General features: G+C 34.3%; 1 protein-coding gene and 2 long non-coding RNA genes across 6 annotated transcripts in view; 2 read left to right on the forward strand and 1 right to left on the reverse strand.

Moving 5' to 3' along the window:
* Positions 1-400: 400 nt before the first annotated feature.
* Positions 401-12,982, forward strand: LOC147483928 (protein neprosin-like). Of its 4 annotated transcripts, none has more exons than XM_086580382.1 (13): positions 401-1,082; positions 1,213-1,332; positions 7,339-7,849; positions 7,949-8,119; positions 8,197-8,260; positions 8,731-8,839; positions 9,283-9,383; positions 9,460-9,546; positions 9,768-9,995; positions 11,600-11,770; positions 11,880-11,942; positions 12,041-12,172; positions 12,472-12,982. In XM_086580382.1, the coding sequence occupies exons 9-13, from the start codon at positions 9,768-9,770 to the stop codon at positions 12,853-12,855; spliced, it is 978 nt and encodes a 325-aa protein (XP_086436508.1). In that variant the 5' UTR covers positions 401-1,082; positions 1,213-1,332; positions 7,339-7,849; positions 7,949-8,119; positions 8,197-8,260; positions 8,731-8,839; positions 9,283-9,383; positions 9,460-9,546; the 3' UTR covers positions 12,856-12,982. The 4 variants fall into 4 exon arrangements, with proteins under 4 accessions (XP_086436508.1, XP_086436509.1, XP_086436506.1 ...); XM_086580383.1 differs by having other exon boundaries at positions 9,317-9,383; XM_086580380.1 differs by having other exon boundaries at positions 9,317-9,546.
* On the reverse strand, positions 4,174-6,829 carry LOC147483929 (uncharacterized). Its single transcript, XR_015204366.1, has 3 exons — positions 6,738-6,829; positions 6,545-6,622; positions 4,174-4,294 (listed from the first exon to the last, which is right to left on the reverse strand). It is a non-coding gene; the product is annotated as an uncharacterized LOC147483929 (long non-coding RNA).
* A 6,270-nt stretch (positions 12,983-19,252) lies between the features above and the next one.
* The window catches only part of LOC147483930 (uncharacterized), a 53,525-nt gene continuing 53,077 nt past the window's right edge, over positions 19,253-19,700 (forward strand). Inside the window, exon 1 of the long non-coding RNA XR_015205947.1 lies at positions 19,253-19,668. This is a non-coding gene — a long non-coding RNA (uncharacterized LOC147483930). The remainder of the gene's footprint in view (positions 19,669-19,700) is intronic.

A 19,700-nucleotide genomic window follows, 5' to 3' on the forward strand; every position in this document is an offset into this window, starting at 1 on the left:
TTGAATCACTTCGTTCCAATTACGTTTCGATTTTTTAAAAAATCGAAATATCTAGAGGAATTCTGATACCGTTCGAAATCATGAACTATGGTCATGATTCATGACCACATTGTCCATCGACTGTTCGAAATCATATATTGTGGAAATTATCTTTCTGTTACATAAAACAACGAGGGCCGAACGGTAGAAGTAACCACCCAAGAAGGAATTTGTACAAATGACTAGAGATAAAATTGCATGTGACCAAACGTAGAAAATTTTATCTGTGGTGTCATTTTCACACAATCATAACAACATCATGCTCAAAATTGTCAACAAATTGTCAACACTACGTACCCAAAATTCCAAATATCGGCCAAAATTCCAAAATACAGTGTGACCGGTTGAACCGTTGAACTCATTCATTAAGTTGGTTTTCCTTGTTTACAACACATGATCTGATGACGGATGACCACAAAGAGTAATTAAAGATGGTTTACAAATTATACACACTGTGCAACGTCTGAAGTTGTAATACTGCATATCGAATACATGTATTTGTAATTCTGTCCACAAGACAAGAGTTCCGAGATCAGCGGTTGGTCATGAAAATATTGAAGTCAAGTTAAAAAGAGGAAAATAAAAGGGAGACGGATGGACTTAATTACATAGACGATAGATTTATTTTCATACCAGTACCAATTTTCCATGACTCCAACATTAACATAGATGATTCAGGCCATTCCTAGATCTTCAACAAGTCAACAACCGTAACATGAAGATCATCGGTCATGTACGTACATGTGATCCAACCATAGAAACAAAGCTAATTGACCAACAGAAACAAAGCTAATTAACTGGAGTGGCGCATATAAAGGCCAAGATGTGGAGATAGATAATGGTGAAGCAAGGATGCAGGAAGAGAGAATTGGTAACAAAAATATCTGTTTGAATATATGCATGAAAAAGATCAGATGACAGGAGGTGAGATGAAACATTGTTGGAGAAAGCAGATTCTCTTTCTACTGATCTTGTGGAGGAAACAACCGTACTGGAAAATCAGGAAGATAGATAGACAACTGAACAAAAGAAATGCTGAAAAGGCAAGGCTGTTCTCATTGTTTGTTGCCATATTGATTTAGTTTTGTGTCTGTAATGTTGTTTCCCCTTTTTTATTTCTAGCCAGTAGTACGGAATACATAATTTTCATACTCACGTCTGCTGTAAATATAGGTCTTGGAAAGTATTAAAGACATTGAAAATTTTCTTGAAGAGAGGAATGCCGCTGTTCAAAAATCCGAGGATGGAGTAGCTGAACTGAAAAGGAGAGTTGAGGATCTCTCCAAGAATTAGGTGGGTATAAAACAAGTTCCTTGTGCGTGTTTTAATATGTTGCTTCAGTGTAACTTGACATTATTTTTCCATCTCTTGCATATGGAATAGTGCAGTTCTATGATGAAACAGCCTTCAAAGGAAATGATGTCATTACTGTTTAGTACCACTACAACAGATAAGACTTTTAGCGACGAAAATAACTGTCGGCAAAAGTAATAAAAACGTCGGTAATTGTTAATGGCGACGTTTTTATGATCGTCGCTCCGTCGTCGCAAAAAGTATAGTCGCAAAAGATCTGAAGCTACAAAACAAAAACGTCGGAAAAGGTTGCTCATTAACAACGTTTTATAATGTCGGTAGTGCCCAGAAAAATCGGCTGTGGTTCATGTAACATTGCTTATGCCCGTTCTTCAAGTACAAAGAGAATGTATCCTTGTTACAATTCGGGCAAGCCATCTTACCTTTGGTGGACCAACCGGACAAGTTTCCATATGCAGGAAAGTCATTTATTGTCCACAATACTGCTGCATGCATTACAAACATTTTATTTGTCGCCGCATCAAATGTCTCCACCCCATTTTGCCACAAGTCTAATAATTCTTCTATCAACGGTTGCATGTAAACATCAATATCATTTCCAGGTGCTTTGCGTCCAGGTATAAGCATAGACATGAAAATGAATGGTTCTTTCATACATTTCCAAGGCGGCAAATTATACGGCATAAGCATTACAGGCCACATGCTGTAAGTACTGCTCATGTCACCAAAAGGGTTAAACCCATCACTTGCAAGACCAAGCCGAACATTGCGAGGATCGCAGAAGAAACCACGGATGTTCCTTGTCAAGGTCCTCCCAAACTTTTGAATCACTGGATGCCTAAGTACATTGTCCTCCGAACTCGTTTGTCTTTGTGCCATCTCATGTCTTCAGCAGTCATTCTAGACATAAACAATCTCTGAAGCCTTGGTTTTAGTGGAAAGTGCCTCAAGACTTTCTGTGGTATCTTTTTACATTTCCCTTGATTAATTTTGTACCTCGGTTCACCACAAATTGAACAACTTTCAAGATCTTGGTCTTCCTTCCAAAGAGCATACAATCATTGATGCAAGCATGTATACAAACATAACCAAGTCCTAAGCCTCGCAATAACGTCTTGGCCTCGTAATGGGACTTCGGGAGTGTTTCACCATCTGGTAATGCATCCTTGAATAACTTGAGAACCATGTCAAACAATTTATTGCTCCAACGGTTAATTATCTTGGATGAAACAACTTTACAAGAAAATCCAAGGTACTATATTTCTTGCAACCCGAGGGATCTGAGGAGGGTCGAGCTTCATGCAAAAGTTTAGCAAATGGTTCTCGATTCCCATCTCTTGTATTAGGAACAGAAAATGCTTCGAATGTTGCACTCACGGGCTCCAAAATATCCCTAGGAGTCGGTGCTACATCATGCAAGCAAGTCATCCAACCCATGAAAATGTCCACCCGAACCATCATCGTCATCATCATCATCATCATCATCAATACTTCAAAAGGCTCACCATGATGTACCCATCGAGTGTAATCTTTGTCGATACCCGAATCAAATAAATGATCTTTTACTACATCAATGTGCAAGTAGTACTTATTATTGCACTTCTTGCATGGACACCGACATCTACTCTTTTTGTCTAAATGATTGGCGGCAAGCGTAATAAAATCTTTAAGACCTTGAAAGTATTCAGGCCTATGTGGCGTATTCATCCAACTTTTATCCATATTCGTTCCTATGCAAAAAAGGTATTCAAAAAAATAATAATTAATATAGCTTTGCATCTCTTAAAAGCAAGTATCGTTCCTAAATTTTCAATTCCTAAATTGTCTAATGGAAGAACAACTAGTAGTGCAATTTCAAATGGAAAGCATACAATAGAGTGCATATTACAAGCACAAAATGATAAAAATAGTGGGTAAAAAGTATATGACTATTCACTAGATCACATCAAAACACGTTAACTTAAGTTCTAACATCTAAGACTACGGAAAATGATCAATACTTAAACTGTCTAATAAAGGAACTAACTATTGGTGTAATTTTAGATGTGAAACATACAACAAGGTACATATTACAAGCACAAAACAATCTGCATCATCAATTTTTCATTTTGTTCCTAAAACAACGAGGGAAACCTCATCCTCAAGCACCAAGAGTTCTTTTTGGATTCCCTCACTCATCTAGTGAGGACTGTAAAAGGGATACTTAGGCAAAATAAAGAGCTTTACCCCAACTCTGAGAGCCTTGAATGGTTGTAGCATGAACTTTATTTGAGTGCCCTCCGCTCCCTACCCCACCCACTCCGGCCCCAGTAGGTTCAAAGAGGCCTCACACTGGAGATACTATATATCTTTTTTGGTTGAATGCAGTATTTTAATCATCATTATTTTTAAGTGTCGAAACAGTAACAGATGGAACTTTGTAAAGTCCTCCAAACTAAAACAGTAGGTAGCAACTTTTTTAACCTAAACACAAAGGCACAAGCCATTCTAACTAGATCCAACAATGTCCAATGCTAAACAAAGCGTCACCCAAACCTATCCATTCATACTGAACTCTAATTCAACACATCTTAAATATCTTAGGGTACACTTCTAATACATTCTTCACACAAAACCTCGCATTTGCAGTTCCAAACCATACTATCATACTTTGTTCAAATTAATATCTATTTCAATAATCATCAGATCACTTCAAGTCCCGAATAAAAAACTACAATGTATAAAATTACACAGACCAACAAACCCAACGCATGTTAACAAGAAGCACAACCATCATCCAATATAAACAGACCAATTCAACAAGTAAAACTCAAAATACATAAAGCGAACAAAAAAAGTATCTTCAAAGTACATGAAAACACCATACTTTTCTTATTACTAAGCGAAACTAGCAAAAAAAAAATTACCTGAGCTGATAGCTACCGCTTGCAGAGTCCTTTCACTAATAAATTAACAATAAAAAATAAATTAGATCTTTTGTTCCAAAAAAAAAATTGAATCTTTTATCTCTAAAGTTTGATTGATAATTCTTTTGTCTCTACAAACAAGAAACATAAAAGAAAAATCATAACTTTACTATACTATTTTCTATTTCTTTTTTTCATAACCTTGGATTTGGAGATTATTACACCAAAATCCAACTTGATAGTTTACCCTAGTTTTTCAGATATTTTCTTAAGCACCAAAAGATTTCCTTGAGATGTGGATTTCAGAAAGGTTGTACTTCCCAAGTAAAGCAAGCTGCAAAATCTGATAGGGTATAATTTAAGAAAAAAAATTATAGTACCCAAACATGTTGTACACAATGTTGTCAGAAGAGCCAATACAAATTTTCCATATAGGACAGATAACAGTTAAAACTTGTTCCGGTTCTAGTCTATGTAATAGTATTGGATGGTTAGACAATTATGCGTTCTGGTTGGAAACTCAAAAACTCGTACGGACACGTGTAAAATTGTTGTATAGCAGATCTTCTGAACTATTTTTTTTGACGGCCAATTTCCAACTTATTAAGTATTATCTTCAAAACATGTTCTGCCCTTTGCCTTCAAGAACCATCCCTATCATGATTCTTATTTTGATCAAAAGACAGCAATTACCATCCTTTTCAAGAGAGCAATTAAGCTCAATCTTACCATTCTACTCGAAGTCTCGGGGATGATAAGAGAGTGCGTCCGGTGGAAGTTGTGTCCTGTACTCATGTCTATCATAGGGCATGAGCGCAATGTGTTTCAAATGGGGCTTGTTTACGTCTGATGGCATGATGGAGGTACTCTCTCATCCTTTTGAGAGTTCAAACAATGAACAGATGATAAATGTATGGTGTCTCATACTTTGTGAGCAACCTAGCACATGTTGTCATATTGGACACGTTTATGCTTGTACAATTATTTCGTTTCATGTTTGTGTGTCCTGAGCGTGGTGTGTCCTGAGCGTGTTTAAGTTAGTGAGTTGGTGGGTGTGTTTCTTGAATTTGAAGTATCAACTTGAAAAAAGAACAATCGTCTAAAACAATGTATTAAGAGTTGCTTCTTAGCATTCCTCCAACTAAAACAAACTAACGAATCTATAATGTTTAAGTAAGAAAAGTAATTTTGGTGGCTTACTTTATTAAAATAAAATGTTTGCAGTGGTTAGGGCTGGAAATAGAGCGCGTTCAGGTAGGATTCTCACTCAAAACTTTATCGCGAAAGATTTTTTTCGTTTTTTTCTCAAGTTTTGAACACCCACGACATACGAATACCGTAATATCCCAAAACAAAGAAACAGATATCGTGATATCTCCAAAACCACTGTAACACGCCGCCGCGAGTATATAACAATTGTAGAAGTTTGTTGCCGTGAGAATAGAGGGATGTAGGGGGTGTACCCCTAGGAGTTTGTCAAAGGGGTGCTAATCCCATTAGTTGGGATGTAAATACTAAAATACCAGCCCCAAATTTTAATATGTTCAAACCATAACCTGAAGCCTAGATTTTTCCAACTTTTATTCTTAACTTGTAAGCATGCATTGAAGACATGTATATCGAGTAGATCGAGCTACTATCTAGATATTGTACAATGCATAATGGAAATAAGTACTCACAAGTCACAATGAAACAATTTCCTTTTTCTAAAGTGTCAACAACACCATGGAGAGTGGAGACCATGATATAGTTGACCACAAGAACAATACAATGGCTTTTATTTGTTAGAGATGGGAAAACTAGTTCAATGATGTTCTAACTTCTAAGTGATGTTGATTATAAGTTATACTAGTATCAAGAGAAGGGTCGTGTTCATGTGTTCATGTGATTTACTGCAGCTAAACAGAGGAAGTAGTGTTGTACTGCTTGGTTTTAGAGATTTGCCAGAGAGCAAGGAGTTGAGAATTGGGATTGAAGTTGATGTTCTTCCCATGTGCTTCCCATAATAACCAATTGAATTATTTTTAATTTTATTTTTTTGGTAAAGAATAACCAATTGAATTTCAATTTGTGTAGTGGGTGAGAAACTCAGAATGAATATACATGAATAATAGCACTACTTGCCTGACAATTATAACGAAGGTTTTGGATCAAATTTCATACGTTAACAAGCTCTTTTGATATATATATATATTAATAATCTCCCCCAAAACTATAATAATCTCCATTATAGATTCAAATAAAAAATTGAATCTTTTATCTCTAAAGTTTGATTGATAACTTACCAGAGATTTCCCTTCCCTCAATGAAGGAAGAAGGAGGAGCACAAACCGAATCCGAAATGAAGGAAGAAGGAGGAGCACCTACACCAAAACTTTAGCTTTAACAATTGAACTTGAAAAAATTGGAGAATATTAGAAAGGGGAAGAAGAAGAATAATCAAAAAATGAAAGAAGAATAATTAAAAGAGAAAAGTACCTGGAGAGGAATGGAGATCGAGAGTTAGAGGAATGTATTTGTGTTTTGGGTGTTATTTCTCTTGTAATAATTTTCGGAAAAAAACAGTGTTTCTTCCCTCTATATTTTTCGTGAAAAATCAAACTTTGGCGGTGGTTATTATCAGAATCCCGCGAAATCGAAAACATAATCTCGACATTTTAAAACGTCGGTATATATCATTATTTCCCACGATTCATAAAAGTGTAGCCAGTTTAAAACAATTAGTGGCGAAATCAAGCGTCGCCTTATGTACATACCTATTTCCGACGTTTTGATCGTCGGCAATGTACTGTTTCATATATTAAAAAAATAATTTGGCGTGATAAATCATTTATAGCACTATTTCCGACGAAACAAACGTCGCCAATACCCCATTTTAACATTTGAACCAACAAACTAATAGCGACGACTTAAACGTGCCAAAAGGTATGTTTTTGGAACGAAATAAAAACGTCGGTAATAAAAACGTCGGTAAAAACCCTGTTTCTTGTAGTGTACTGAAACTGTGTCCTAGCTGGTAAGAGCAACGGGGATAAGGAGAAGTGCCTTGAAGATTAATTTGGTGATGCAAAAACTGCAGGTGGGAGTGCTGAAACAGATCTGAAGCAGCTCAAAGCAAAAATAAGTGGTTGTAAAAAAGAGTAATCTGAGAGAAGGAAGAAGTTGATGCCAAAGCGTGAAGAATCCATGTCAGTGAGAATGAGCTTAATATTAGAAGAAAGGATGTTGAAAATGTTAAAAGTTTCACTGAAGTCTGTTCCCTACGAAGAGAGTCAGCTGGAAGCTGTTCAAAGGTTCATCACTTTTTTACTAAATATGAACCAATCAAACAACTTCTCTAGAAACATTTTTTCATATGTATTCTGAATGGATCTTTTACGTAGCTCTGAGTAATCTATATCAGGATTGTGAAGTGGAGTTAGAGGTGGTGCAGAAGTTGAGGGATGAAGTTTGTATTCTTTCTGGACAGTCCGCATAAATGTACAGTTCACATACTGAGATCCTGTTGACAATTTTGATAGATAAAAAGTGAAGGGTTTGGTTTCAAAATTTATCAAAGTGAAGGATAGTTACACAACAACACTTTGGAGGTTTGTTTTGCCGGTGACCCTAGTCATCAATTCCGTTTTCCATTTCGTATTTATAATCAAAATAGTTTTAGTGATGATACTTGTTTGTCACACCCTTAGTTCCTTGAAGATTGCAGCTGGGGGCAAGTTTTGTAACGTTGTTGTTTGAAGCTTACTGGAAAGAAACCGCTGAAAAGTGGAGATCTTCGGAGAAGGTTGGCAATCATCCAATTGAACAAAATGCAATCTGATGCTGTTCCTCCAAGAGTTCAACAAGCTGCTGTTAGATTGGTCAGTGTCATTTCATCTACTGAATTTCACTTTACATTCTTGCATGTCCTCTAGCTGACATATGTGCCTGTTTTCAGCTGGTGATGGTAATGTAGAATTGGCACATTCTTTGCTTTTTTTAAGAGGAGGCCGGATTTGAAGGTAACTTGCAGTAATGGATTACCAACATAGCTGATATGATGCCAGGAAAATTGATTCCCATATAGTTTTGCTTACCGTAAAGAAAATTGCAATTGATTTCCAATAAAGTTTTGCTTACAAATAGAGAAAGTTGCCAAAGAGCCACCAATTAAAATTGCAATTGATTTCCAATAAAGTTTTGCTTACAATGGAGAAAATTGCCAAAGAGCGACCAATTTATTGTTAGAAACTTGCCCTGGGATTCTCTAAATCCGATGAATATCTGTTCATGATTTTGTTGCCTTAATTGATAAAACATTCCTCGTATATGTTCTATGTTAATAAATTAAATTTAATGGAAATTTAATGAAAACATACAAATATCGAACCAAGACCAAGTATTGAATCGTACCAAATCAAAAGAATTAAATGGCTCCAATGGCTTTGATCAGTACCTTTACATTGTTGTGGTTGTTGGTTTTTTTTCTCAGTTTGAGTTGCAATGGAATTCATGGAGGAAGGACTATATCTAAAGAAGACGACTTGGTGCTGGAGAGACAACTCAAGAGTCTCAATAAGCCCTCCGTCAAAAGAATTAAGGTTTGCCCTTTTCTTTTTAGTATTTCACCATTTTCATTTTACCTCATTGTACGCCATGGTCTATTTTGTCTCTAATGTCATACATGATTCCTGTCTACATGCTTTATACTTTTCCATTTTTCTAAATTAAATTATTGAAAAAGATTATTTAAAGTATTTATCTTTTCCGTGATTGGGACAAATGATGAATTTATCGGCGAACATTCTTTTTGTGGTGCTTCAAGACTCCAAATTGATTTGTTTATACGCAGAGTTCTTGTTATAGGATGATCTCGGTGGCATCGATGTTGTAAGAAAAATAGTTTTGAAATTTCGAACCTAGCAAATCTATCTTGAAGTTTTTCAGCAACTTTAATGTGTTTAGTTCTTGTTCAAATTTACAGAGAGCTTTAATTTCCTTTTCCTCCTTTCCGTTAAGTAGCACTATATTAATCTTGTTGAAGCCCTGTGCTGACACACATACACATACACATACAGTGTAACAAAAAAAAGTTCCTCTTAAAATACATTCCGACTACATAAACTCCCAGACACACTGACGCAGGTACACATATATGCCTCATTTGTTTTTTGAAACAAAATATGCGACGTTGACAAATATATTTATAATTGTATTCCAGACCATTGTGGGCGACATCTATAATTGTATTGACATCCAAAAGCAGCCATCTTTGGATCATCCATTGCTTCAAAATCATGACATTCAGGTATCTCCATTTCTTGTCATTGTAGTTATCCCCTTTTTATATATATAATGAGCTGTATTTTTTTTTTGGAGTAGTTCTCCATGATTGGTAGATCACATCTACAATAGATTAGCTCTTAACTAATCTCGTAACCAGCGTGGTAAAAACCATAGTATATATATGAACATATTGTATTAGTTATTATACATTGCCAAATTCATTAAATTGTTATACTTTTACAGATGAGCCCTACTTCTAGTCCACAACGAATGTCTAGTGAAACCCTGTCAGTGGATACACACTTAAAGATTGCTAAAGAAAATCTTATAACTGTAGATTGCCCTGAAGGAACAGTCCCCATTCGAAGGATTGGAAAAGAAGATCTAATAAGAGCCAAGACTTTCAGTGAATCGTATGTTACTAATGTACATCAGCCAACACAAATTACACCACTTGCTCCTGGTGAACATGTAAGTTTTGTAAGTTTTGTTACTAGTATTTTTTTTATTTGGTAATACTCAATAATGTTAATTGGATCACCAGAAGGTTTATTAAATCTATAGATATCCTTTTTATATATATATTTTGTCCAAGCAATGACCTTTGCACAACTGCACAAATAACTTAAAATATAAACAAATAAATAATGAAAAATAAACTTATGTGTTTCTATATGGCCCTCTATGTAATTTGCTTGACCAAATCATTCTCATATGTCAGTGAAATTTTAAACTAAAATGTGGACTTGTGGAGTTCGAGTCTTTCAGATTCCAAACACACCCTTAGAGCATTTCTAGGCGGGCATCAAATTTTACGCATCCACAGAGAAACTAGAAAAAGGTGGGTAACCTCTTGGTCACATCCACTGCTTTCGTAGCTGAATTTACCAAGGTCTGTGGATGTGGCGCGAAAATTTGTGTCACGCGGGTTTTGCACGATAGAGACAGTGTTAGGCACAGAACAAGTGTCCCATAGATTTTTCACAAATTTTTTAGTGAAGTATTCACAAATTTTTTTGGGGAAACCTCATGGTATAATATAATAATAAATAGAACTATGGGTCCCACTTTTAAAATAGAGATAAAATATAATATTAAAAAAAAAATCTGAATCCCATAACAAGTTTTGTTAAATCTTTGGATTTGTGGCTCCCTCATATAGATTACACCAATTGGTGCCTCATATTTGTGACCACCATTTTACAAATTAGCCACATTTGGTGGAAAATTCAGTTACCCACCTAAGATGCTCTTAACCTGTAACTATTAGTATTTCAGTAATTTTACAAAACAAATAGTGGAACTTAGATTTTGACCTCCTCTATCTGCCTTTCTTAGCATCTCTTTTACATGTTTGTTCATCATTTCTACTTTTGATTTGTGTGCACTTTTACATGTACCTGAACGTTATCACTACGAAACTCTAGATTTAACTTGAACGTTATTACACAATTAGATGTACGAGCTGCAAATTTATCAATCTTCTAGCTGTTGAGAGGTGTTTACCAGTTCTAGAGTTTAAAAATAGCACAAACTTTCCACCTAATTGGTTTCCTTTATTTCACTTTTCAGAAGCACTAGGATTTTGATAGCCCATTAGGGATAGCACTAGGATTTTGCTAAGCTCTTATATTTCACGATTGAGTACATGGGTACTCTGGCATTTTACATGTATTCTCCTGTAGATATTTTGCATATCCTAGATTAAATTAATGAAGAATTTTCATTAAAAAAAAAGGGAACCAAAATATTTTGCGTCCTTTTTATTAGTTTTTCAGTGCTACTGTGCTGGAAACACCTCCCCAGTCTGCAACATTGTTAAAAAAGAAATAAAGAAAAAATAAACTTATGAGTTTATTTCAACTATTACATTGTTCTAGTTCAAGTTTCCAAGGAAAGTTTTTGTAACCAAACAAGTATGCTTGTTTGTTGGAAAACATTTTCATTATTTCTCCATTTTAAGTTTTTAAATTTTTTTCTTTTGTTTGAAGAAAAGTAGTTTAAACTTCTAAGTGTCTATGGAGCCTACTCTTTGTACTTTAGTGTGTATGAAACCAACTCTTAGTATTCTGCAGGCTGCAATTCTAAGATCAAAAGGTACGAAAACAGTTCACGGTATTTCGGGAATCATTTCCCTGCATAATCTTTCAAACTTAGTTAAACCTGGGCAGACTAGTTCGGCGCGTATGTGGATTGAAACCCGCTTGGGCAATAATAAAGTCACCAGCCTACAAACTGGATGGATGGTACGTAAATCATTCCCTCAGATCTTATATGTGAACTTGTTACTTGCTAGTACATTGTCATAAACTTGGTCAATTCATCAGATTGTAACACATTACGGATGTGTAACAGGTTTCGCCACAGTTTTATGGAGATACTAAAACCCGCTTATTTGTATTTTCCTTATTTAACTATGTAAGTATAGACGTATTTTTTCTTTTCTTTTTTCATATGTAAGTTTTCAACTTTAAATAAGTCCGTTCTCAACTTCTCAATATTTCCTTATTTTGCAGAACAAAGGTTGTTTCAATCTTCTTTGTAGCAACTTTGTTCAAATTGACCGAGAAAATCCAGTCGACATTGTGTTCAATGAAACATCAACATATGATGAAGTACCATATGTAATTCCAATCAATATCTATCAAGTAAGTTCCACTTCCAAATGCACTATTTTCATTTTAAGAAAAAAATTGTGATAAGTAGTATTTTCACTATTTTGAACGTTCCTGAAGTTACTCATCAATCATCATGCCTAATTCGGGAACTTTAATAGTGATTTGCTTATACGAAGTTACGAACCCGTAAATGCATTTCTGACTATCTGTACCTATCAGTTATATGATCAACCATTATACTGTTCTCTTCTCCTAAAATTTGGTGCATCAAATTCTCTCTTTTTCTATTTTTCAATTCACAAGAATATGATTTTAACTTGTCATGGCAGGATAAAGTTACAAAAAATTGGTGGTTACAACTCAACAATGACGTAAATATTGGATATTGGCCATCAAGTTCAGTTCCTGACATGAAAAATGGTGCCTCATATGTTGCTTGGGGTGGGCTAGCACAAGGGTTCACATATGTAACAAGTCCACCGTTAGGGAATAGCAATAAGCCGGATCCAGATGAACCTGATGTTAAGCAGGTAGCATATATTCGTTTGCTCCAGATATCCGATTCATCTTATTGGTTGAATATAAGCGAAGACGATGTAGAAGTATATGCAGACGTTTTTAGATGTTATGAAATTGGGTATATGAAATATCTAGGGAAAGCCATTGGACATGAAATTGTCTATGGTGGACCTGGAGGAGAGTGCGGGAATTAAGACTTCAGCTTTTTTTGTTCGAGTAAATAGTTAGTTAAGAAAATCTCAATTGAAATTTTCTAATATTTTGTTTTTCCCTTCATATGCATGTAATATTGAAATTTTCAATACATTATTATACCAAATCTCTAGTGAATCTTTTATTAATCCTAGTCTTTATTTAATATCCGGATCAGAAAGCACCCACTAGGTAGCGCAGACTTGAGAGAAACGCAAAAAGATTGGAACCGATAAACAACGAGACTTCGGACTCCAGACGAACCAAATTAAATCTTCACTTTTGGTCTCAGGCGGCCCTCAAAAGAGCAAGGGTGTGACTTAGGAGCCAATGCTACGCTATATTAGTATATTGACACTCGAACCGAATTATATCGCAATCCCATGTAATGATAACATAGTCCTTGTTAGTTAATTAAGTTGCACCAATGCCGAAAACTCGCAACAACAAAAACAACAATAACCATGTATCAAACCTAGTAAAATAATTCTCGATATTATTGCTACAAGATTACAACTGTTTTCGAACCCATTCGTATGTTAGTTAATTAAGTTGCACCAATGCCGAAAAGTCACAACAACAACAATAACAATGTATCAAACCTAGTCAAATAATTATCGATATTAATGCTATAAGATTACAACTAGTTTTCGAACCTGTCCTACGAACGGGTGCCGTTATATTAAATTATTCTAAAAAAATATTAGCAACTATACATATCTATGAGATATGAAAATTATATTAATCACACATTCAAATTTCTTGCACCACTCTCTATAAAAATAAAGCACCAGACCTTGATAATTAAAATCCATCGACTTCTTTTTGTTGTTAGGTTTAATAATAGAAGTTTTATTGAAGTTTTGTAAGAATGCTCAATATGGCGAAAATAATATTGAAGCTACTTGAATAGCAAGACATTCTCAATCATATTATAATAGAATAATTATGATAAACACTACTTAAAATACAAAAATATACAAACATGTTTTAGGGTTATTAGTTCAATGCATTTGCATCAAGTTTCTGATTTTCCATTAATTATTCTTTGAGGTTAGTTCAATGTATTACGTTGCATCCAGTTTTCAATTTCTCATTAATTAGTCTATGAGATTAGTTCATTGCATTTGCATCCAGGTTCTAATATCCCGTTAATTACTCTTTGAAGTTAGTTCAACACATCTGCATCCAGTTTCTGATTTCTCGTTAATTATTTTTAGATCTAGATTAATTCGATAGTTTACAATTTCTAGTTATTTATGTTTTGAGGTCAGTGCGATGCAGTTAAATTCGGCTTCCAATTTCCAGTTAACTATTCTTTGAGGTTATTTCATTGCATTAATTTTAGTTTAATCCGTTAGTTAATCTCGATTATTTAGTTTAATGCGCTTGTAATTTTCCGTTAATTATTCTTTGAGGTTAGTTCAATGCAGTTGCATCCAATTTCCGATTTTATGTTAATTGTTCTTTGAGGTGAATTCAATGCATATACATCAAGTTTCTGATTTCTCATTAATTATTTTTTAAGGTTAGTTCAATGCAGTTACATCAAATTTATATTTTCCCGTTAATTATTTATTTAGGTTAGTTCAATACAGTTTCATCCATTTTTCAATGTTTCGTTAATTAGTCTTTGAGATTAGTTCATTATATTTGCATCCAGTTTCTGATTTCCCGTTAATAACTCTTTAAGGTTAGTTCAATACATCTGCATCTAGTTTTTGATTATTTATACTTTGAAGTTATTTTAATGCATTTGCATTTAGTTTCCGATTTCCCACCAATTATTCTATGAGTTTAGTTTAATGCAGTTGCATTCGGTTTCCCATGGGTAGCGATCAGAGAAAGCGAGTGATCTCATCCTATAGTTGTGCAGTTAAATCGCTACTTTGTCAATACCCATTTGAAGAGTGAGTAGTGATTAGGTTTATGCTACCTAAGAGTGTAAAAATATTTTTCGTTACAGACGTCATCCTACTTATCTAAATTAGAAACGGATAACTATATAAAATAGAATTGTTTTTAGTATGTTAAAGGCCTGACCAATCCAAGTTTAGTACGGTATTTGCAGACTTCATTGGGGCAATAGGTTTAAGCATATGAATCTAAGAATCTTGCTTTTGTCACTATCATCTATCATTACTATGAGACTTATTAATGACAACATATTTTTTTCCTAACCATAAAACTTCATTGAACGCCACAGAAATCTTTATTGAACACCCAAAGCTCCATCCACATCCAATAGGTTTGTTTAAACCCCAAAAGCCCAATTGTCCAGTCTCTCGAGGTTGCCTTTTCCTCTTGGGTGAAAGTGTGAAACAGTTTGTTGTGGTGTCGTTCACCCTTTGCCATGCTAACTCAAGCAAGCTCTCAATCTCCAGAGAAGCTTCAACTTGTAGAAAATAACGCAAACAATCAACCCAAGCTAGACCACAATAGTAGCAAAACCAAGGGGAGAAGAAACGACATTATGAATATAGAATGGGCACTCAGCCAGAGTCCCTTGATCATACCACCCAATCGATTGGCATTGTGACTCCTGAAAATAAGTTTGACATACCAGACTTTCAGAGATTGCAGGAGATGCAAAGACCACTGTAAAGCTTTACATAGCAACGAAGCTAAAGAGGTACAATCATGGGCCTCTTCAAAGGGAAGAAATTTGCCAAACCCAAGAACAAAGTATCTATTGGCATATAATTTAAACATTGTTAGTTCACATAGTAGTACCAAACAACTTTTGATAAGCAAAAAATCCCAAACCAACCCAAATTTGCAATGGGCCTCATGGTTTTTTATCACAAAACCCAAAATCTTAAAAGAAAAGCCCAAACGCTGCGTGTGATTAGGCCTCATAGTTAGTTAATAAAAAGCCCAAATATAATACATGAATAGCACGTGTGATCAAGTAAGACAGTTTTTTGTTGATGTTTAACACGTATGTGAGTTGTCGAAGTGAGTAAAGTAAATGGTCATCCTTTCTCTTCCTCATTTTCTGAAAATCAAATTGGTTGAGATATCGCATTTTGTTTTTATGAAGAACTCAATTACGATAGTTACAGGTACCCTTTCCTCTATTTTGAATTATTTCATTAAGAAATACAAATTCTGAACATACAGTTGAACTTCAATTTGAGAATATCGTATTACAGTTTTGAACTACAATAGAAGTCTTAGACACTTTTGATAATGAGATGAATGTAGGAAATGTATTGTTATCTTTTTATAATTATTTTCATTTAATTGAGTTGGGTTACCAAATTTCTTATCCGAAAAAAAACATTATTTTGATATTAAAATTATATATCTAAAGCTATAATTTTTCTGTTTGTAAATATTATTTCTTGGTCTATTTCCACCTTTTCTCAGTTGAGTTACTTAAGCTAAATCGCTCGGATTTCTCATATCTTGCGTTAAGGCATAGGTGTAGTTGCTTTTCCTATTGAGATACGAAACTAAATCAGTTGGAAGTTCAGGCCAACTGGGAAGGGCCATCTATTATATCATTAGAGAAGAAAGGGAGTTTTGATCATGTAGAATTTGATTTCTATTAGCCATTTCTCCTTTGACGAATCCTTAGTTTTTGAGTGGATCCTCACTAACTCTCATTACTAATTATTATCATGGGAATAGGATGAGTTTTCAAATTTAAGTATATGATTTGTCAAATAAGGAAGTCATTGTTTAACGCACTATTTTAAAATATTTCAGGTTATCTTAGAATTTTATCAAAATGGAAGTGTAAGTTGAGTTATTTTTGTATTAGTATCCGTTTATTTTTATGTTTAATTGTTTATTTTTTTTTATGATTACTAATTTCTTTGTCTATTTTTTTTATGTTTTGTAGAGATTGTTCATGTAAATTTCATAATTATTTTGGTTCTCCAAAAGACAAATGGTTAGCAGAAACATTTGTTCAATATAATTATGACTGCATTACTGTTTTTGATTTTTTTGAATATCTAATTAAAAAAATCAAGCAGAAGAGGTGTTATATGCACTGTGGTGTATGTAATGTTTATGCAAATAGTGAAACTCAAAAGTCGGTTATCAGGATTAGAAACCTATTAGATGAGTAAGTTTTTATTTATTTATTTATTTATTTATTTTTTATTTTTTTACTTATAATGTTATTAATTGTGTGTGTGTGTGTGTGTGTGTGTGTGTGTGTGTGTGTGTGTGTGTGTGTGTGTTTAGTGTTTGTGTTCGTTCGTATGTGCTATAAAGATGTTCTGGGTAAATAATGAAGTGGATAATTTATTCGAGTATTACAAGAAAAACGTTGAAGGATTAACTTTCTTGAACTGTATGGAATTTTTGGTTGAAGTTCTTACGAAGTATATTAATTTGGATGAATCTGATGGAGAGATTGTTTCCTTGTCTTAAAATGAAGAGCATTCAAGAACTTTATGATGAAGAAAATTCAAGTGGTCGGAATGTGAATACTAAAAAAAGACAAAGAAGAATTTAGCAGTAAAAGTTGTTGATAGGTAATTTTTTTTTTTTATCATTTCCTCTTTAACTGTATACCTTATATGATTGCATTTATTTCTCTTGTGGAATTAAGGTTGTTGTTACTACAATTTAGGTCTTATTTTTTTTTACTATTTTGATTATGTCTTCTTGCTTGAGCAGTGTTATTTTTTTTCAAGCTTTGGTTGTGTTTGTCAATTTACCTAAGTATATTCTAGGTTATCTTCTAGGCAATATTTTCTTGCATTGGTCCCTTGTTTTATATTTTAGATACCTGTTTTGATTAACTTCTTGAAGATTGTTAGAGTAGTTCTCAAGTAATCCTTGGGTGGTGTTCTGATATGTGTGCATGCATGATCTTGATTAGCCAAAGGTTATTTATTTTTGTTTGTTGCTTAATTGACTTGTCATGCTCTGGGGTAGGTGTGATAGTTGGATTTGCTTACAAATGCATTAGATAAGGGCATTGTATATAGATGACATGGATTTAGGCAATTGGAAGGGATTATTGATCCATTCCCACTTCCAACAGGGAAATTGGTTAAGTGTTTTGGCAATTGAACAAAAGTAGTTAACATATCTTTTGCTTATTTATTCTTTGTGCCCTTCCTATTTGTAGTGAGTGAGGATCTGTATGGAGTCTCTTCACATTCTTAGTGATACATACACATGTACCATACAATCCTAAAATGTTTGTTTTACAGATTGGGTTGGTGATAGGCTTTCTTTCCCCTTGCAATTTCTCTATGCGTATATTTATTATTGTATAAACCCTCCAAACCACGTTCTTAGGTTATTCCCCTTATATCACCTACTTGCCGTTTCTTCCTCTTTCTCCTAATTTGTGTTTTGGTTGAATTGAATATTTTATGTTTGATTTGACAGGTTTAGTAGTAAACCTGCATGAGGAGTAATATGTCATAGTATGGATGATTAGGAAGACAAATGTGTGGTTGTTGCAAACACAAAAATGGATAGGAAAGTCCAAGGATGAAGCACATATGCTGGCTACTGAGCTAGATGTGGATTTTGTTAAGAAATACCCAATGCTATTTTGTTAGTTTTAGAAAGTTGGGGTTAGTTTTTTTGTTTTTGGAGGGCCCTTTTTTTGTTTTGAATTGTAATATGTCTTGATACTTTGCAAGTTTGTGTGTCCAGTCAATTAAATGATTTTCTAGCTTATGGTGATCATAGTGTAATGTTTCTTGTCCTTTTCTCTCTCTTAGAATATTCACTTCCTTTTATTAGACCTATCAGACTCATTGAATATTTTTTTGTTTTGATATTATTCTGCTGGTCACAGTGGAGAACGCCCATCTTAAATTTGATTTTAAGACCCAAACAACAAATGCTTTCACACAGAAGAGTGTCAAAGTGTGTAAGTTTACCTGCCAAATGTTTTCAGCGTGATGTGTAGCTGGTTACTACTGTTGTTAGTTACAGGACTCTGAGTGTGTAAGCTTACCTGCCAAATGTTCTCGGCGTGATGTACAGCTAGTTACTGTTGTTAGTTACAGGATTGCAGGAGCTAGAGACCATTAGTAATAGCATACTGCATACCTTACCAATACCTTAAGCCATGACGAATATTAAGTTGGGTTTGTTTAACACTACTAAAATGCTATGTGCAATAACGACAATCCTTGCAGGTGAGGCAACGGTGTGTCTGGATATGCATAGTTGCTAAAATGCGAAGTCTGCACCGAAGTTTGTATGAGAGTGCATACATTATAACATTTATTTTTCCTTCTTTTAATTTGGATATAGCTTGGCTACTGTTAAAGTATACGGAAAGTGGTTTGTTAAAGATTTTTGAAGACGAAACAGAGAAAGGACCCATATACGGAAATATTGTTTTGTGTCCTTAACTTTAACTTGGGCTTCAAGCCCATTATATTTTTCATGAATTGCATGTGTCTTCAAGTAAACAGTGATTTCCTCCGAGTTATTACCTGCCAAATTGGAAATGAATTGGAAATGAACAATAAACCCCAATAAAGTCATTGAAGTTGAAACCCTAATAAACCACCCCAATAAACTCGGATAGTCATTGAAGTTGAAAGAATAAAGTATCCGAATCATTAAAGGTTTTGATCGATTACCCGCCAAAAAATCCTTTTGATTACGAATTCATTTCCAATTTAGTTTTTTATCAATTAAGCTTTACGTTCAATTGAACAATAAACCCCTACCTTTAGTCTTTTCTAGTGTTGTTCCTTCCTCTTTCTCATGGTTGATCTTTCGGAGCATTGCATTTAACAATGAAGGTGATGAACCTAAATTGATCATGAATGATGGCTTGGAATTTGTTATCTGAGTAACAATTACAACAGTTACAGGTATACTTTTTTCTCTTATCGTTATTAACTTT

This window comes from Coptis chinensis, chromosome 8, assembly GCF_015680905.1.
Source record: "Coptis chinensis isolate HL-2020 chromosome 8, ASM1568090v1, whole genome shotgun sequence".
In the NCBI taxonomy this organism is placed as follows: Eukaryota; Viridiplantae; Streptophyta; class Magnoliopsida; order Ranunculales; family Ranunculaceae; genus Coptis; species Coptis chinensis.